The sequence below is a fragment of the Mastomys coucha genome, unplaced genomic scaffold, assembly GCF_008632895.1.
Source record: "Mastomys coucha isolate ucsf_1 unplaced genomic scaffold, UCSF_Mcou_1 pScaffold20, whole genome shotgun sequence".
NCBI lineage: Eukaryota > Metazoa > Chordata > Mammalia > Rodentia > Muridae > Mastomys > Mastomys coucha.
In genome coordinates, this window is record NW_022196903.1 from 79,684,914 (window position 1) to 79,700,771 (window position 15,858).

Consider the following 15,858-nt stretch of genomic DNA (forward strand, 5'->3'; position numbering starts at 1 on the left):
AAAGGGGGGGTTGGGGGGGAAGGCTTCAGAAGAACCGGTTTGGCAACTGCTGTGCTTCCCTGAGAGGCACTGAGGCCTAGATTGGGGAGGCCCAGGATCCAAGGATGGATGAAGTGTCCATGTGGGGGCTGGCTGTGTAGGAGGGCTTGGCTTGGATTGCAAAGTAGAGGGAGGGGCTGACCTGGTCGGCAGCCCTGCCCGAAACAGGAGGAGGTGGAGGAGGACATGAGTTTATTTTTGACCTTGTGACTTGGGGAGCAGGCCCTGTTGGAGGGTGAGGCTGGAGATGGTGCTTGGGGCGGGAGTCAGGACAAGCATCTGGGATGATCTTGGTGACTTTGGCAGCTTATACTGTCTGTCTCTGTTTCAGTGTGATAGTTGGGGACACTGCCACTGCCCCAAGTGTCTTGAATATTTAGAGAGGAGATCTCAGAAATCTTTCTTGTTATTTTCCTTTTTTAAAAAAAGACATTTTAATTTTTAAGTGTGTGTCTGTGTCTGTGTCTGTGTCTGTGTCTGTGTCTGTGTCTGTCTCTGTACACACCTGAGCTCAGGTACCAAGGTGCTTCTGGATCCCCTGGAGTTACAGGAGCAGGAGTCACATGATGTGAGTGTTGAGACCCAAACTCAGTGCCTGTGACAGCAGTACCTGCTCTAATCGCTGTGCCATCTCCAGACCCACATTCTTTCCTCATTCCTTTCTTTTTCTTTCTTTCCCCCTCTCCTTCCTGCTGCCTTACATCTTCCTCCCAGTCGGACCTTCTTTTTCTTGCTATGTAGATGTTTGCTCAGCGTTTGATTCATTGGCGTAAGTAGACAGTGACAATCTTTTTAAATCCTAAAAGCAAGGTCAGTGTCCTGGCGTACCAGTGAGCTTCAGCAATGTGGAGCTCAAGTGGTCCCTTTGTTGCAGTCCCCTCTAGGAGTCCTGAGGGACAATAAGGTGGGCATCTATTGCTACTGCCCTGGATTCTGGGGAGTATGGTGCATGGAGAAGCAACATCAGGGGTAATCAGGTACTGGCTGCCAGGGCCAGTGGGCGTACAGTGCTCTAAGGAAGCGATGTACCCATTTCACTTCACCATTGCTATAGTCCTCTAAGGAGATCCTATCCTTGTTTTACAGAGGGATTTCAAGGCGTAGCACACTTAGAGTGTGTCAAAGTTTCCTGGTTACTGACTGATAAGGGCATGAACCCAGGTCTGTGGCAAAGTCTAGGCATACCTAAATCAGAATTCGGAAATGGCAGAGGTTGGGATGCCCAACCCTTTTGCCTCTTCTCCACCTCTCCGTCCCTGAGAGTCTCTCCTAGACCTAGAAGGATGTGGAAAATTCCTTTGAGCTTGCAAGTGATGGCTGAGGACCATGGGCATTCAATCGCCGGAAGCTCACCATAAGATATTGCCTTAGACATTTATTCCAATATAAAATTAGCTGCTTAAGAGACCCCAGAGGTTGGTAGGACAGGCAGCTGAGGGACCCAAGCTCGCTGACTCTCATGGGTTGTGACTTCCAGACAGACTAGTAAACCATCGAGTCCATGCTGAAGATATAGAAGCGGGAAGTACCCTAATTTGATATCTCATCCAGAGCCTAATAGTTGGTATTATTCCATGTAAAAATGGATTTCTTTCTTTTTCTTTTTTTTTTTTTTTTTTTTTTTTTTTTTTTTTTTTTTGGTTTTTCGAGACAGGGTTTCTCTGTGTAGCCTGTCCTGGAACACACTCTGTAGACCAGGCTGGCCTCAAACTCAGAAATCCGCCTGCCTCTGCCTCCCAAGTGCTGGGATTAAAGGCGTGCGCCACCACCACCCGGCGAAAGATAATATTTTCATAAAAGCACCCCTTGCTGATGCTACGTGCAGACAGATACTATTGCCTGATCCCTAATCCCAGGCAGAGGACCTACTCAGAAGGAGTCAAAATGAGGTGGGTTGTCCCCAGCTAGCAGTCCTCTTTCTTCATAGTTTCCTGTAACCTGGAGACCTGTCCAGTCTTAACCAGCTCTGCCACCTAAAGACAGAGTCCTAGATTGGACAAGAGAAACTGGACCATGCATGGTAGCACATGCTTCTAACCCTAGCTCTCAGGAGGCTGAGACAGGAGGATTGCTATGAATTCAAGACCTCCCTGAACTACCTGGCAGAAAAGGAGGAAGAAAAGGGAAAGAGAGGAGAGGGAGAGGAGGAGGACGTCTGAAAGAACACACAGCCCTAGACAAACCTAGGCTCTGGGCTCCTGTCTGCCTGGATTCCCCCATTCTATTGAGCATGCCTTGTCTTAGCCAAAAGGGGAGGGGAGGGATTTGGCTTTGGAGGCGGGGTGGCTTTGTTTTTTGCCTTGTGAGGCAAGGACTCAAGTAGCTGTCCTCAGACTCCCCACGTAGCTGAGGATGGCCTTGAACCTACGACACTCTCATCTTACTTCCTGAGTTTGGGGTTACAGAAGGCACAACCACACCTGGTTTTACACAGTGCTTGGGATGGAGTCTACAGCCTGGTGCTATGCTGGCACCTTCTTACCTCCAAAATAGAAGCACTACACCAGCCATGCATCCCAGTTCTGAAAACCTGAGGTCCAAAGCCTAGAAGGTTTTAAGTGCCCACGTGAGGCTTCAAGAGGAAGGTTCCACATCTGACCTTCTGAAATGGTCACAGTCACCGGGCCAGCACCCTAAATTCACTGAACCAAATGGCACTGAGTCTATTCATAGGACATACATATGAAACAAATTAATTTTCTATTTGTGACTTTGCTCCTGTTCCCAAGATATCTCAACATCTACATACAAATATTCCAAAATAAAATTCCAAAAATTAAAAAAAAAAATACTTGGCTGGGAAGATTGTTTTAATCATTAAGGTGGTTGCCATGCAAGTATGAGGAGCTGAGTTCAACCCCCAAGAACCCATGGAAAAAGCCAGCTCCAATGGTATGCATTTGAAATCCCAGCAGAGAGAGGCCGACACAGGCAGATTCCTGGGGCTTGCTGGAATTCCAGGTCAGGCAAATGCCCTGTATCCCTACAAATTAACAAGGGACTGGAAAGATGACTCAGCAGTTAAGAGCACTTGGTTGTTCTTCCAGAGGACCCAGGTTCCACTCCTAAGACTCACATGGCAGCTCACAACCATCCGTATGTCCAGTTCCACGCTGTATCAGGCCCCATCTCCTGACACAGCACTGGCCTTTGCCAGTGAGTCCCCCACCAAATTCTCTTCCTAGATGTCAAGGTCCCTCCTGTGATTTGGAGGACTGCTCTGGAGGTAGGGTGGCTACAGAAAGAGCCCTCTGTCCCATGAGGCCATCTGTTTAAATGACTCATTCTTGGGTCCCCTGTCTTTCCAAACACCTTGCCTCACTGTCCCCAGAGTTCTCTCTGTCCTGTTTGGCCAGTTCCTCCAAGGTCCCTCTGCAGTCTTGCCTGACTTCCTCCAAGGAGCTGGTGCACAGCACCTCTGGGAGCAGGGCCAAGTGTAAACTGACATCTCTCCCCAGAAGAGACAGGGAGGTTCTTCTCCATGCAGGAATTTGTAAGGCAAGATACTTACTGGTCTGTGTTGGCAGAGCCTAGGATCTGGGTCACCCATTCACAAGAATTCTTGTACCACCGAAAGCCTGGGTGACCTTGTGCTAAGCTACAGAGCCCCACTGGGCGCCTATTCACATCTTCCTCCGTGGCTCCTCCTCTGTTCCTTAAATGAGATAGGGAGGAAGAAAAGAAGGCTAACAACCCCTCAAGTGCTCATTGTATCCTTCTGTCCCACTCTAGGCCAGCTCCTGCCCAACCCTACCCTATGCTGTTCTTGAACCCAGAGCATCCACACCCAAAGATACCTGCTGTGACCATGATCCACCTCCCCATCTTTCTTTTACCCTAGAACCTTGCCCAACCTTGCCCTTCCCTCTGAAGCCAAGCATAGAGGGCCAAACACAGGAGCGATGTGGAGCTCTTGCTAGGTCCCCACCGAGCCATTCAGTGGAGGAGGTAAGAGCCTAGGAGCAAACACAGGCTGCAGTAGAGGCAGGGTAGACATATTAACCTCTGCTGGGGCAGCCAGGAGCCTGAAGATGCCTCTCTCAGAACTGGGCACTACAGCTGAATGTCCCCAGAAGAGGTGATTGCCAAATGGTGGATAGTGAGGATAGAGCGTCCTGTCCAAGGATGAAAGAACAGCTTGGGTCCCTGTCCAGAACTGTCAATCTCAGTCAGGCGTGGGGTAGAAGTGTGGATGCCCCCTGCTCTAGAGCCCAGGAGAACAGGAGGACCCAGCCTCTCAAAGTGGCATTTCCTACAATTCCATCATGGATAGGATTGGGTGTGGCTCCACTTCTGCAACCCCACAATGCATTGGGTAGCCTTGTTCCCATCAGTTGTTTCTGAATGGCAAACAGCAGCATTATAAGGGTGGAGAGTTCACCTTGCCTTGAGGCCTGGGTCCCGGTGTGTATTGGGAGCAGAGGCCAGGCTTCCCTAAAAGATACACTTCTGTTGTGTGTGGCTTTTCACTCAACACTACTCGAGGGCCTCATTTTCTTTTTGAAGTGTGCAGTTGGGATTTCCCCACTTTGTAGCTACTTAGACAGACATGAGAATGAGACTCTGGCAGGAGAGTCTTGAAAGGATGCCTGTCCTCGAGGGAGGAGAGCTGGCTGGGTGGCCCTACAGCCTGCCTTCCCATCCTCAGGACCAGTGCCAGGTGGCTTTGACACTCAGCCTAGAGGGACGAATGGCTCCTTCCTGCTGCCGAGTCTGAGCCTAGACTGTATCTTTCTGAGCCCTGGTGGTGACCGCCAGCTCTGTGGTGGCCCCTTGGCTTCTCAGAGCCTCGTGTCTGCCAAGGCTACACGTTCCTAGAAGGCCTTAAGACACCAGGCCACATTCAGGGGCTGCTGGCTCCCCAGTACATACAGATGGAGCAGCCCTCAGGCCTGGCTTATGGGGAAACTGAGGGCACGGAGAAAAATCTCAAGAGGTGAGGCTGTGGCCGCTCTGGGCCTGTCAGGTCTGGTTCAGCCAAAAGGGTCATACCAGGTGGAAACACACCTGTTGGTATGTCAGGCCAGCCAGGGCACAGTCACTTAACAGTGTCCTGCACATTGCAAGTAGGCAGACTTAAGTTTCAACTTAGTATAGGAGCTTGGACAGATTTCTGAATGTTTCTAAGCCTGTGTCTCCTGGGCATCCCCAAGGGCAGGGGCCTGGGGAGAACGTACATGATGAAACGGACAAGGCAAGTATGCAGAAACCCGTGCAGGTCATGGAATGGTGGAATCCCACCTGAGAAGAGAGGCTCGACCTCATTCTTCCTGGCCCAAGGCCCACAGCACTAGAGGAGAACTAGGGCATCATGGGGACTGAGGGTACAGAAGGGAACGGTTATTGTCACCTTTCTGGAAGCATAAATAAAAGCAAAGTGCTGTTCGTTCCTCAGAGGAACATGTGTTCTCTGTAGTCATTAATTAATTCCTGAAATGCCTTCGTGAGTTTGGCAATTGGCAGCTGACAGGTGAGAACGAAGCAGGAGGATGAAGGAGTTTTGTGCCAGGCGAGGGACTGGCCCCAGCACACACACGCAATCTCCTGTCTTTGCTCCAGAGGCTAGCAGGGTCAGCCTCGGTGCTGGGTTTGTGCAATTTGCCCTGACAGAAAGGGTTCAGGCAGGGAGGTGGCATCAGGATCCCTCAGTGGTTTGGGGACAGTTACTGACAGGCTGGTCATCCTCCCTGTCCTGAGGTGTGCCAGGCACCTCCATGTCAGCCTTGACTGATTATGGGTCACTGGCTGACTTCAGCCCACAGTGGTTTGTGGCAGTGCCCACAGCGTCAGGACGTGACTGTCTCACAGCTCTGAAGGCCCAACCCCCAACTTTTTCTGGCTCTGACAGGAACAGAAACCTGGGTGTATGCATGGTAGATGTCCCTGTGAAACGTGTCTGGGGAGTCCTGTGAAGATATGGGAAGGAAATGCTTCCTCTGAGAAACAGGAGCCCACTGTTGCACCCTCAGAGATCACATGGTAGAGGGGCAGACAAAACCTATCTTGATTTCTGCAGTGGCTTAGGGAATCAGTCTTCTAGAATAGTCTCCCTGAGGCCCAGCCTCCTCTGCTGGCTGCCCAAGGCATACCTCTGCCTTCAAAACTCACAAGAGCATCCTTTTTATGAGAACTTACTGCTCTGTTTCCAGAAACTTCCACCACTGTAACATGAGGACACGTATGGGTCACCTGTTGGCAGAGGTAGCTTTACGGGTCATGGAGAGGCTGTGTGTGGGTTTGACGCTGTGCTGTCTTGGAGTCCTCGTGACTCTATTAGAGTCTGTCTCATGAGGGAAGCCAATGGGAGACTTAGTTCCCAGGGTCCTGCCTAGTGCCGTCACTGGACTTCCATTCATGCATTATTGTCCCCTACTCTACTCAGCACCTAATGGGGCCTGGACATGCCTGACTACACCCCATGACCTCTCAAGGAACAGTGTGGCGATGGTTCTTGACATCTGTCCTCAGCCAGGCTTCTCATACATCTGTTTGTGATGGTGCAATGCTCTGTGGTCCCCATCCTCCTTGGCTAGGGGACAGCCAGTCTCAGGGATGCAGAGATTCCTCACTAGACCCCAGCTATGTCTCAGCACATTGCTTCAGCTAGAGGAAAGCATAACTGTCTTACAGGGGCCCCTGTGCAAGTATGGGGTTGCTGCACCCAACCTGTACCCTCACACCCAAAAGGCAGCAACAACATACCCAACAAACGGAAAACTCCACAACAGGTGGAGAGAGACTACAGGCAGAAAAAGATATGAATAATTCCCTCTGCTCCCTCCCATGAGCATATCTCCCCCGGTCTTCTGCTTTCCTTTGCATCGAGCCCCTCAAAGAAGATAGCCAGACACAACTATCGGCCCCTTCACACAATTCTGAAGTCTTTGCCTTTCAAAGGGCCTGGCCTCCAGGACGTTCATTTCTGAGGAGACACTCACCCATCCTCTCTGCTTCCCCCACAGGTATCCTGTTAGCTGTGTGCCAGGCTCTGGAGAACAGCACATCCCCCCTGAGTGGTGAGTCCATCTTCCCTGGGTGTGGATCAGGTGTGGGGCCTGCCTCTCTCCTGGAGACCTCCCTCCCTGGGATACTTCCCTGACCTTGAATCCTATCTGTCTCCTCTGAGCAGGCAGAGGAGAGCCTATTGGAAGGCCTTCATGGCTCAAGGGGGCTGTGCATGCTTCCCTCAGGGGCCACTATTCACAGAGCCCTTCACCTGTTTAGACACCTGGTGTGAGCAGGTGAAATGTCTGTACTTTACCAGCTTATGTGATGACTAGATTTCAGAAGCTCCTACCTGAATCTGCCCAGTGACACCTTTGTTTTGGCTTATTTTTTTGTTTGGGTTTAGTTATATTCTCTCTCTCTCTCTCTCTCTCTCTCTCTCTCTCTCTCTCTCTCTCTCTCTCTCTCTCTCTCTCTCTCTCTCTCTCTCTCTCTCCCTCTCTCTCTCTCTCCCTCCCTCTCTCTCCTTCTCTCTCTCCTCTTTCTTCTCCTTCTCCTCCTCCTCCTCCTCCTTTTCCTCCTCCTCCTCTTCCTCCTCCTCCTCCTCCTCCTCCTCCTCCTCCTTTTCTCCCTCCTCCTCCTAAGAGTCAGGAGACAAAGCCCCCACCTTCTCCACATCCTAGGCAAACCCGTCCTGTTTGCTGGGCTCCTAGCCCAGTGGCCTCTGTTTGTGCATAGTAATGGCGGTCTTAATGATTTTGATTGCTGCTTTGCTGTGTGTGGGGACAGGAATGTGTGCATGTACTCAGGTACTCATGGTTGTATGACAGGCATTTACCCACGGAGCCATCTGGCAAGTACCAGATGCCATAGCAACACTGAACAGCCTGGGCGTGAGGGAACTTGGACAAGAGGCCAGGTAGGAGCTGCCGATTGTTCTGGTACCTGATGGAAATATCAGCAGGCTGCTCCGGGGGCCGAGATGCTGTGGATGTGGCCCTGCTCTGCCGTGGCCCTGCTCTGCCTTGCCCCTGAAGCATGCAGGCCTTGGGGGTGGGCCAGCCAGGTGGAATGAAGACCCGCTGGCTATCGAGTCACCATTGAGGCAAGTTGGAATGGTGGTAAATGCTAATGTAGCCATTGGTTGGAAAGGCACATGTTGCCCCTTCAAGTCTCTCTCTGTTCACACAGACAAACAGGGTCTGAGGATATCCCACTTGAATCTGCTCTGGTCCATGGTCCATGATCCATGGGACCCTGGAGTGGCTCCTGCTGGGCCTCTTTAGAGTGCTGCAGGCTCTCCTGGCAGACCTGGTCCTTCAGCCAGAAAAATGGCAGTGCCTACCCCACCAGAAGCCTCGGTTCCCTCTTTCCCTTCTGGATTTCCTCCCAGGGGAATGTGCCCAACATCAGCAAGCATGTAGGGTTTACCCCCCTCACACAGAGGCCCTCAAATATGCTCAGTTCCCTGCTCTGCTGTCTGAGAAGATCATGGCTGAGCACTCCTGGAGGCCCAGGTTGGCAGGCCAGAGCAGAGGCCACACTGTGTGCTGTACAGAAGGCACCAAGCCGCTCTTCTGGGGACAAGCAAGATGGCTACCTGTCCAGCCTCTGGCTGCTCTCAGTTGGGTGGATGATCTAGATGTGGGACTGGTTCTCTTTAGTTTTGCACACTTTATAACCTGGGTCCTGGGACTCAGGGGGAGGTGCCAGCAATCAAGTTCAAACAGTGGTGACTGTGACAACAGTGAACTTTCCAAAGGTTGGGTGACTAAGCAGGGTTTGCCTGTCACACTTTCTCTCCTTTGAAGTGACTTTACCAATAGGACTGCTTAGTCTATCCTACCCCATCTGCCTCCCCTAGGGCTGAAATCCTGAGGTGGGGGCAGCTCACATGTCCCTATGTGTGTTTGGGTTCATGTGTGCATAGGTGAGGTAGGGGCAGCTCACATGTCCCTGTGCATGTTTGGGTTTGTGTGTGCATAGGTGAGGTGGGGGCAGCTCACATGTCCCTGTGCATGTTTAGTTTGTGTGTGCATAGGTATACATGTGTTCACATGCACGTGGAGGCCAGATGACAGCTTTGGATATCATCCTTAGAAACGCTGTCCATCTCTTTTGAGAGAGTGTCTCTCAGTGGTTTGGAGCACTCTAATTGGACTAGACCGGCTGGCCAGCAAGGTCCTTCTGTCTGTACCTCCAGGCACTTGGATTATAAGCACTCAGCAGCATCCTTCTCTTTAAGGTGGTTCTGGGGATTGAACTCAGATCCCTGCACTTGAACAGCAGGCCCTCTACTGACTAGGCTATCTTCCCAGCCCTCAGGTTTAATTTGTGAATATTTTGGAGTCTTCTTATGTTGCTTGATATTTGTACTTCTTTTCAGGTGAACACTGTTTTAGGGAAATGTACTGATTTATATACTGAATGACTTCAGTATCTAAGCTCCCCTCCCTCTATGCCGTGGGTATTGCTGGGCTCATATACTAAATTCTAGAAGCTTCCATTAGGTGTTAAGACGGGGAATTTCAGGACTGTAGCAAATGAGTATGGCTCTCCACTCTGTTGGCCAGAACTAGAAGCACATGGGTCTACTTTGAGTTTTGATATATCCCCAAATGACAACTGTGCAGTAAAGGGCCTCTGGCACTCATAGGGTGAGGCCCAGCATCACAGAGCATTGTGGAGAGGAAATTGTAGGCTCTATGTGCCAACCAAGGGTGGGACACAGGCTCAGAGGAGTACAGGGTTTATCCCCTGGGCTTTTTTTATGCATTGGGGAAACATGCATGCCATTAGAGCAGACAGTTGCCCTAGACCTTTCTTGGTAAGATCTTATTTTGTTCCTTTTTCTTAGATCCCCAAATACAGAGGGTGGAGGGGCCCAGAGGTGTGGGAAACTGGGTTACATCATCGAACACTTCTCAGGCATTTACTTTGGGTGGGACAGTGAAGAACACCAGGGCCTTGGGGAGGAGGCCAGGATCCCGTGGTGGGGCCCACTTGCTTTCAGGCTTTCCAAGTTCCTGAGCATGTTAGTCCTCAAGTATCTGCTTAGATTGGTTTCCTCATCTGTGGGACTGGGCTGAGCAATAGCCCGAGAATCTTCATGTGCTGTCCTGATGGACAAGGAGAGGCCGTGGAGGATGCCTTCATGTTTTCTAAGGATCAGTGTAGTCAAGGATCAATTGGTGATGCCTGCACACAGCCAGGTAGTGAAAATGGTGGTCTAACTGCCCTGCTGAGTTGGCTGCCCATATCTACAGATGCTGGATCTTAAATCCAAAGGATAAATGGGTCAAAGGTACCTGGAAAAATGGAAAGCATAGCAAACATGTATAAACTTTCTTCCCTAGACTAGTTACAAAACAGCAGCAGTATGGCCACCATTTAAGCCCTGTTTGTGTCTATAGTAAGAAGAAGATGTTCTAAATGCACAGAGGGACTAGGGAGATGGCTTGGCGCAATTGTGAAGAGCAGGGTTCAGATCCTCAGACCCCACACAGAAAATGGGCAGGCCTAGGGGTTCCCTGTAATCCTAGCACTTATGAGGTGAGACAGCTTAGGGCAAGTTGGCTAAGTTAGACAAGCTGAAACAGTGAGAGTCCCTGCTTCAAAACAATACAGTGAAGAATGATATTAACTTTGGGCCTCTAAACACACACACACACACACATACACACATACACATGCAAAAACATTACTAAATGTGTGGGTACATGAGTGTAATGTCCACGTATAATCTATACCGTGTCCTGGAAGTCTGTGGCTTTCAGTACAGTGGGTCCTTGCTTCATACAGAAGGGCAGATGCATTTGATTCTCTAGGGATGTTGTATCTCAAGGTTGTTCTTGTATCTTCAGATCCTAACCCTCTGCTTGCTAGAATCCTACAATGAGTCAGACATGTCTCCCTGACCCTCCAGGGGCCAACCTGACAGGTGACTACACAGCCTGTGAACCTTTCTTGGGAGTGTCACTGAATGCTCAGTGTGTCATTTAGACCATAAACTGCCACAGGAGTGAAATGAATGTTCTCAAGTTCGGAACATAAACTTTTATCCTTGTCTGTTTATAAAAGTCAGAGAGAAACATCAGCTGGAGGCAGGTGAGGGCGTTGGCACCCACAGCTTAGAACACCAGCTACACCCTCCCAAGGAAAAAGCTCTGACCTATCTTCAAAAGGCACTTTTCAATGCCCCCCTTTAAAAGGACAGAATGCACCCAGTTGCAAAGCTGTCGGGCAGCCGCTTGCCTCACCCTCAGCAGGACGGCACATTCCCAGGCCGCCCATCTGGTTCTTTTCTCATGAAACTCACTGTAATGTCCAAGAAGGTGTGGTGAGGGCCCCTCTGGGCCCCTGGAAGCCAAGTTCCTACCCACCTGCACACTCCTCAGGTTGGCTGTCTACACCTCTGATTCCTCATGCTTCGCCCTGGCCAGTGCTTATGGAATCTGGCCTCCCTGTGTTTACTGGCTCGCTGAATTTAGTATCTGGAAGACTTTTCAAAAATGATGGACGTAGACACATCACCGTGGGGTTCTTTGTAAGGCTTATGACCATCCTTACTTGTGTGGGGAGGTGATGCCCAGGTCAAGCATCAGTGGGGACTGTGGACTCCAGTCTGCTGAGATGAAAATCCGGGCTGGGCTCCACAGAAGGAGGGCAGGTCAGACTAGAGGGGAAAGCCTTTGAAGGTTCTGCTTGTTTACAAAGCAGAGAGAACACGGGCCAGCCAGCCAGCCAGCCAGCCAGCCAGCCAGCCAGCCAGCCAGCCAGGCCTCTCCTCATTGCTCACCTCCTTTAACAAAAGCTTTTCAGAACTTCAAACTGCTTCCCGATTCCTTTGTCTGCAGTTTTCCCACACGTGAAGCTGAAGTCATTCTAAAATTAGAAGGCTCACGTGTTTGACCCAGGTACACGGTTCACCTGTTTCAAATCTCTGTCTCTCACACAAGAGGCCTGCTGTGCCATTGCACGGGATAAAACCACACACACCTGTGTGAGGTTGCATAGTGCTTGGCATGGAGGAGCAGCAGGGTAGAATGAGTCTTCCTGCTTTCCGAGGTGTGTTCCTTTACCATCCACTTCCTCATTTCACCTGCTGCGTGTGTGTGTGTGTGTGTGTGTGTGTGTGTGTGTGTGTGTGTGTGTGTATGGTATACACGCCTGTGCATGTTCATGCTTGTATGCATGTGTGTGTACAGGTGTGTATGTGCTTGTGTATTTGTACATACACATTAAGAGACATATAGTGTCATCCTCAATGGCTCGCCACCTTATTTTGTTTCTGGTTTTGGTTCTAAGACTTTTCTCTTCATTTCTGTATATGTGCTCACCTATGTTTGTTTACTTTGTGTGTATAGGAGTTAGCAGAATCCAGAAAAGGGGTTGAATTCCCTGGAACTAGAGTTACAAATGATTGAGAAGCCCCTGTGTGGGTGCTGGAAACTGAACCCTAACTTAAACCTCGGTCTTAGCAAGACTGGAAGCACTCTTAACTGCTGAGCCACAGAGTCTCTCACTGAACGGGAAGTTTCTTGATATAGTCAGGCGAGCTAAACAGCAAGTGCCAGGGATCTTCCTGTCTCTGCCTCCCCTGGGCTGGGATTACAGGTTTGTATCTCAGCAGCTGGCTCTTTGTACCGGTGCTGAGGATGTGAGCTCAGTCCCTCATGCTCAGTGCTGAGGATGTGAGCTCAGTCCCTCATGCTCGGTGCTGAGGATGTGAGCTCAGTCCCTCATGCTTTCAATGCAAGCGCTTTATCAAGTGAGCCATCCTCCTCACTCCCCGCTTCCACCCCTTGCCTATCACTCTGCACAGGAAATTGTATTGAATCTGTTGCTTTTCAAACAAAGCCTTCTCCAGGAGAAAACAGAACACAAAACTCAAAGAGATTGTGCCTGGGGCTGGCTAAGAGACATTTACAAAGCCGTAACTCTCCCTGCACCTCGGTTTCCTACCAGTAAGATAAAGAAAAGGGATTAAGTTGGTGGCCTTTCAAACTCTGAGTTACAGAGTGACTCTAGTAGGGACATGAACAACATTCAAAAGCCTTTGTGGACTCCCGTGGAATAGAGGCACTCACTGTGCTGGGCAAGGACTTGGGTGTCAATCTGCTGTATGTCAGGCTAACTGGCCCATGCACATTCAAGGATTTTCCTGTCTCTGCCCCTCATTTCCCTCACGTGGGAGCCTGACAGCAGATCAGCTTTCAGGTGCTTATCTTCATCGGGCCTTTCCAAAACCCTCAACTCAGTTCCTACAGTAGCTCTCTCCTCCTGTGCAGATAGCTCATTAATTTACATAATGCATAATTAAATTACACAAATACAATAATAATGAGTACAACTCATGTAAACAGGTTTGAGCACAACCCAGTGGCCACTTGGTAAACATCTGAGCTAAGTGGTAAGAAAAGACATAGGCTGTCAACTGTGGACGCCACCTGTCTAAGCTTGTGCTGAGAGGGCCTTGATCCAATGATGCCAGCAGAGGACGAGGGTGCTTGACGCTGGGTGTGCTAAGAGCAGGTTTTAGTAGAACTAGGATAGCGGAGCAGCTATCAACTTTGGGGGAAGCAGGGCAAGTGCTAAAATTCATAGGATTTTAGAATCTAGGCCTGTAGACCTTGTTATATTGTTGTTCTTAGCGTTTAACATTTCTTTTGCACACATTGCTGAGAACATTCTGCCAGAGGGCAGAGGGCATTCAGTGTATCCAGCCCCGAGGAGAACTAAGTGTTAGCCCTGCCAAAGAAGGGATGGTGATTGGATTGGTCTTTGGAGACAGAGTCGTGTGCAGCCCAAACTGGCCTTGACCTTTGACTTGATATGTCTAGGCCTTGAACTCCTGATTCTTCTGCCCCTACCTCTTAAGGGCTGGGATTACAGGGCAATGCCAATGTGTCTGGCTGATTCCGATGATTGTGACATCCCAAAGGCTGACAGAGCCAGGGCAGATCATGATAAACTTCTCTCAAGAAAGCCATACTTGTTCACTATGGGGACCCAGGGCTCTTATAGCCTTGGCTCGCAAATGACAGTTTTGATCCATTTCATTGAATTGTGCTTTGCTATACCAGGGTGCTAAGCAGACTTCCCGTCTGGCTGGCTATTCTCCCAAGCTGTGGCTGTGGCATGGCCAAGGAGAGCATCTATTTTAGGCAGCAGTCCTGCAAAAAAAGAAAAGGGGGGATAAAAAGCAACAACAACAAAACCCAGGACCCTCCCACCATCCACCTATGCCAAAAGTGGCTGCTTAAGGAGCTGGCCTCAGAGTCCTGTTGGGAAAATACTGGGTGCCTCAGATGGCCCAAGGAACACAGGCATTAGGACACACACAGAGGCCCAGGGGTCATGCTCAGGCTGGGCCATTGCTCTGCCTTCCCCGAGAGGAACATCCTAGGCCAGCCATTCTGTGTCTGCCTTAGTGAAGCCTGATTCTCGGTGAAGAATCTGTTTGGCAGAAGCAGAAGAAAAAACTTACAGGGTGACAAAAGGGCCAGAGGGCAGTGAGGCTGAGGAAGAAGGCAGATTCCATAGCTAGGCCTAATAAAGAGGAGCCCAGCACCCCAAGTCCAAATTGACCTGGGAGTCATTCTACACAGCAAATGTTTGTTGAGCAATTTGCTGCCTTCCAGGTCCTGAGTGTCCTAGTATTAACTGTCTATTGGACCCAGCCTAGAGTTGCCTGAAAACAACTCCAGTTGGGTAATTGTCTTTATTAGGTTGGTCTGTAGGCATGTCTGTGAGGGATTGTCTTGATTATTAATTGACATAGGAGGGTCTAGCCAACTGCAGGGAGTGTCATTCCTACATCAGTGGTCCTGGGGTATATAAGGAAGCCAGCTAACCATGAGCCACTGAGCAAGCCAGCAGTGTACCTCCATGGCCAGCAGTGTACCTCCATGGCCTCTGCTTCATGTTCCTGTTTGTATCCCTGCCCTGACTTCCCTCAATGATGGACAGTAAGTAATCTGGATGGATAAGATGAAATGAGCCATTTCCTTAAGACCTTCCTCTCCATGAGGAGACAGACCGTCATGGATGTTACTGTTAAGCTGACACATTACTGAGAATGATACTAGAGTTTGGGACATCTCATATACTTGTCATGAGATGGCAGCATCTATTGCTGATGGGTGTGTGAAGCCAGGGTGACCTTTCTGAGATCTGACAGATTGTGACAGGGTCTTCCTATGTAGCCCAGCCTGGCCCTTAAGAACAGCTTAGTGTTAACCTGTTAAACAAGAACTTTAACATTGTGCCCAGGCTGTGGTCCACCTTAGCCCTGTCGCTCCTTGTGTCCTTGGTGTCCAGCAGCTGCTGTGGTCGCCAAACCTAGCCCGAGCCCAGAGCTCCCCTTCTAGCATTGTTCAAGAACCTGTACACTGTGACCTGCAACCTGGCCCCAGGCCCTGATCCCAGTACAGCAGCCTTTCCTGTGGCCTTGGCATCCAGTTGTGTGTCCCCCTGTCAGTGAGCTCACTTTAGTGGCCCTGTGGCTCCCAAGTCAGAATCCTCTTGGCAGAAACTAAATTCAGGCATCCCTAGATCATAATGGTTCTGCTGCATCTCAGTGCTCAATAGCAATAAATGAATCTCACAAGATACTTAGCACTTCTTTTTTTTTTTAACTTTTATTGCATTATCAGAAAAGTTACATGATTTCAATTTATCTGAATTTGTTAACATTTAAAAACATATTTTAATTAAATAGAATTGAATCACATTCTTGTCCCCCTTTTGTACCACCGCTCGTCCCATAGACCCCTCCTTCAATACTTATAATATATTTTTTGTTTTATTCCTTAAAATTTATAAAATATTATAACAATAAAAATAAGTATTATAAAAGTTGTTTGATATAAA

The 15,858-nt window shown here is 49.6% G+C and overlaps 1 protein-coding gene across 2 annotated transcripts in view; it reads left to right on the forward strand.

The window, feature by feature from the left end:
• Nucleotides 1-15,858, forward strand: part of Tgfa (transforming growth factor alpha) — an 84,301-nt gene that overhangs the window by 28,647 nt on the left and 39,796 nt on the right. For both annotated transcript variants that reach the window (XM_031382411.1, XM_031382412.1), the window contains exon 2: nucleotides 7,002-7,055. In XM_031382411.1, coding sequence (XP_031238271.1) covers nucleotides 7,002-7,055 — 54 coding nt within the window. The remainder of the gene's footprint in view (nucleotides 1-7,001; nucleotides 7,056-15,858) is intronic.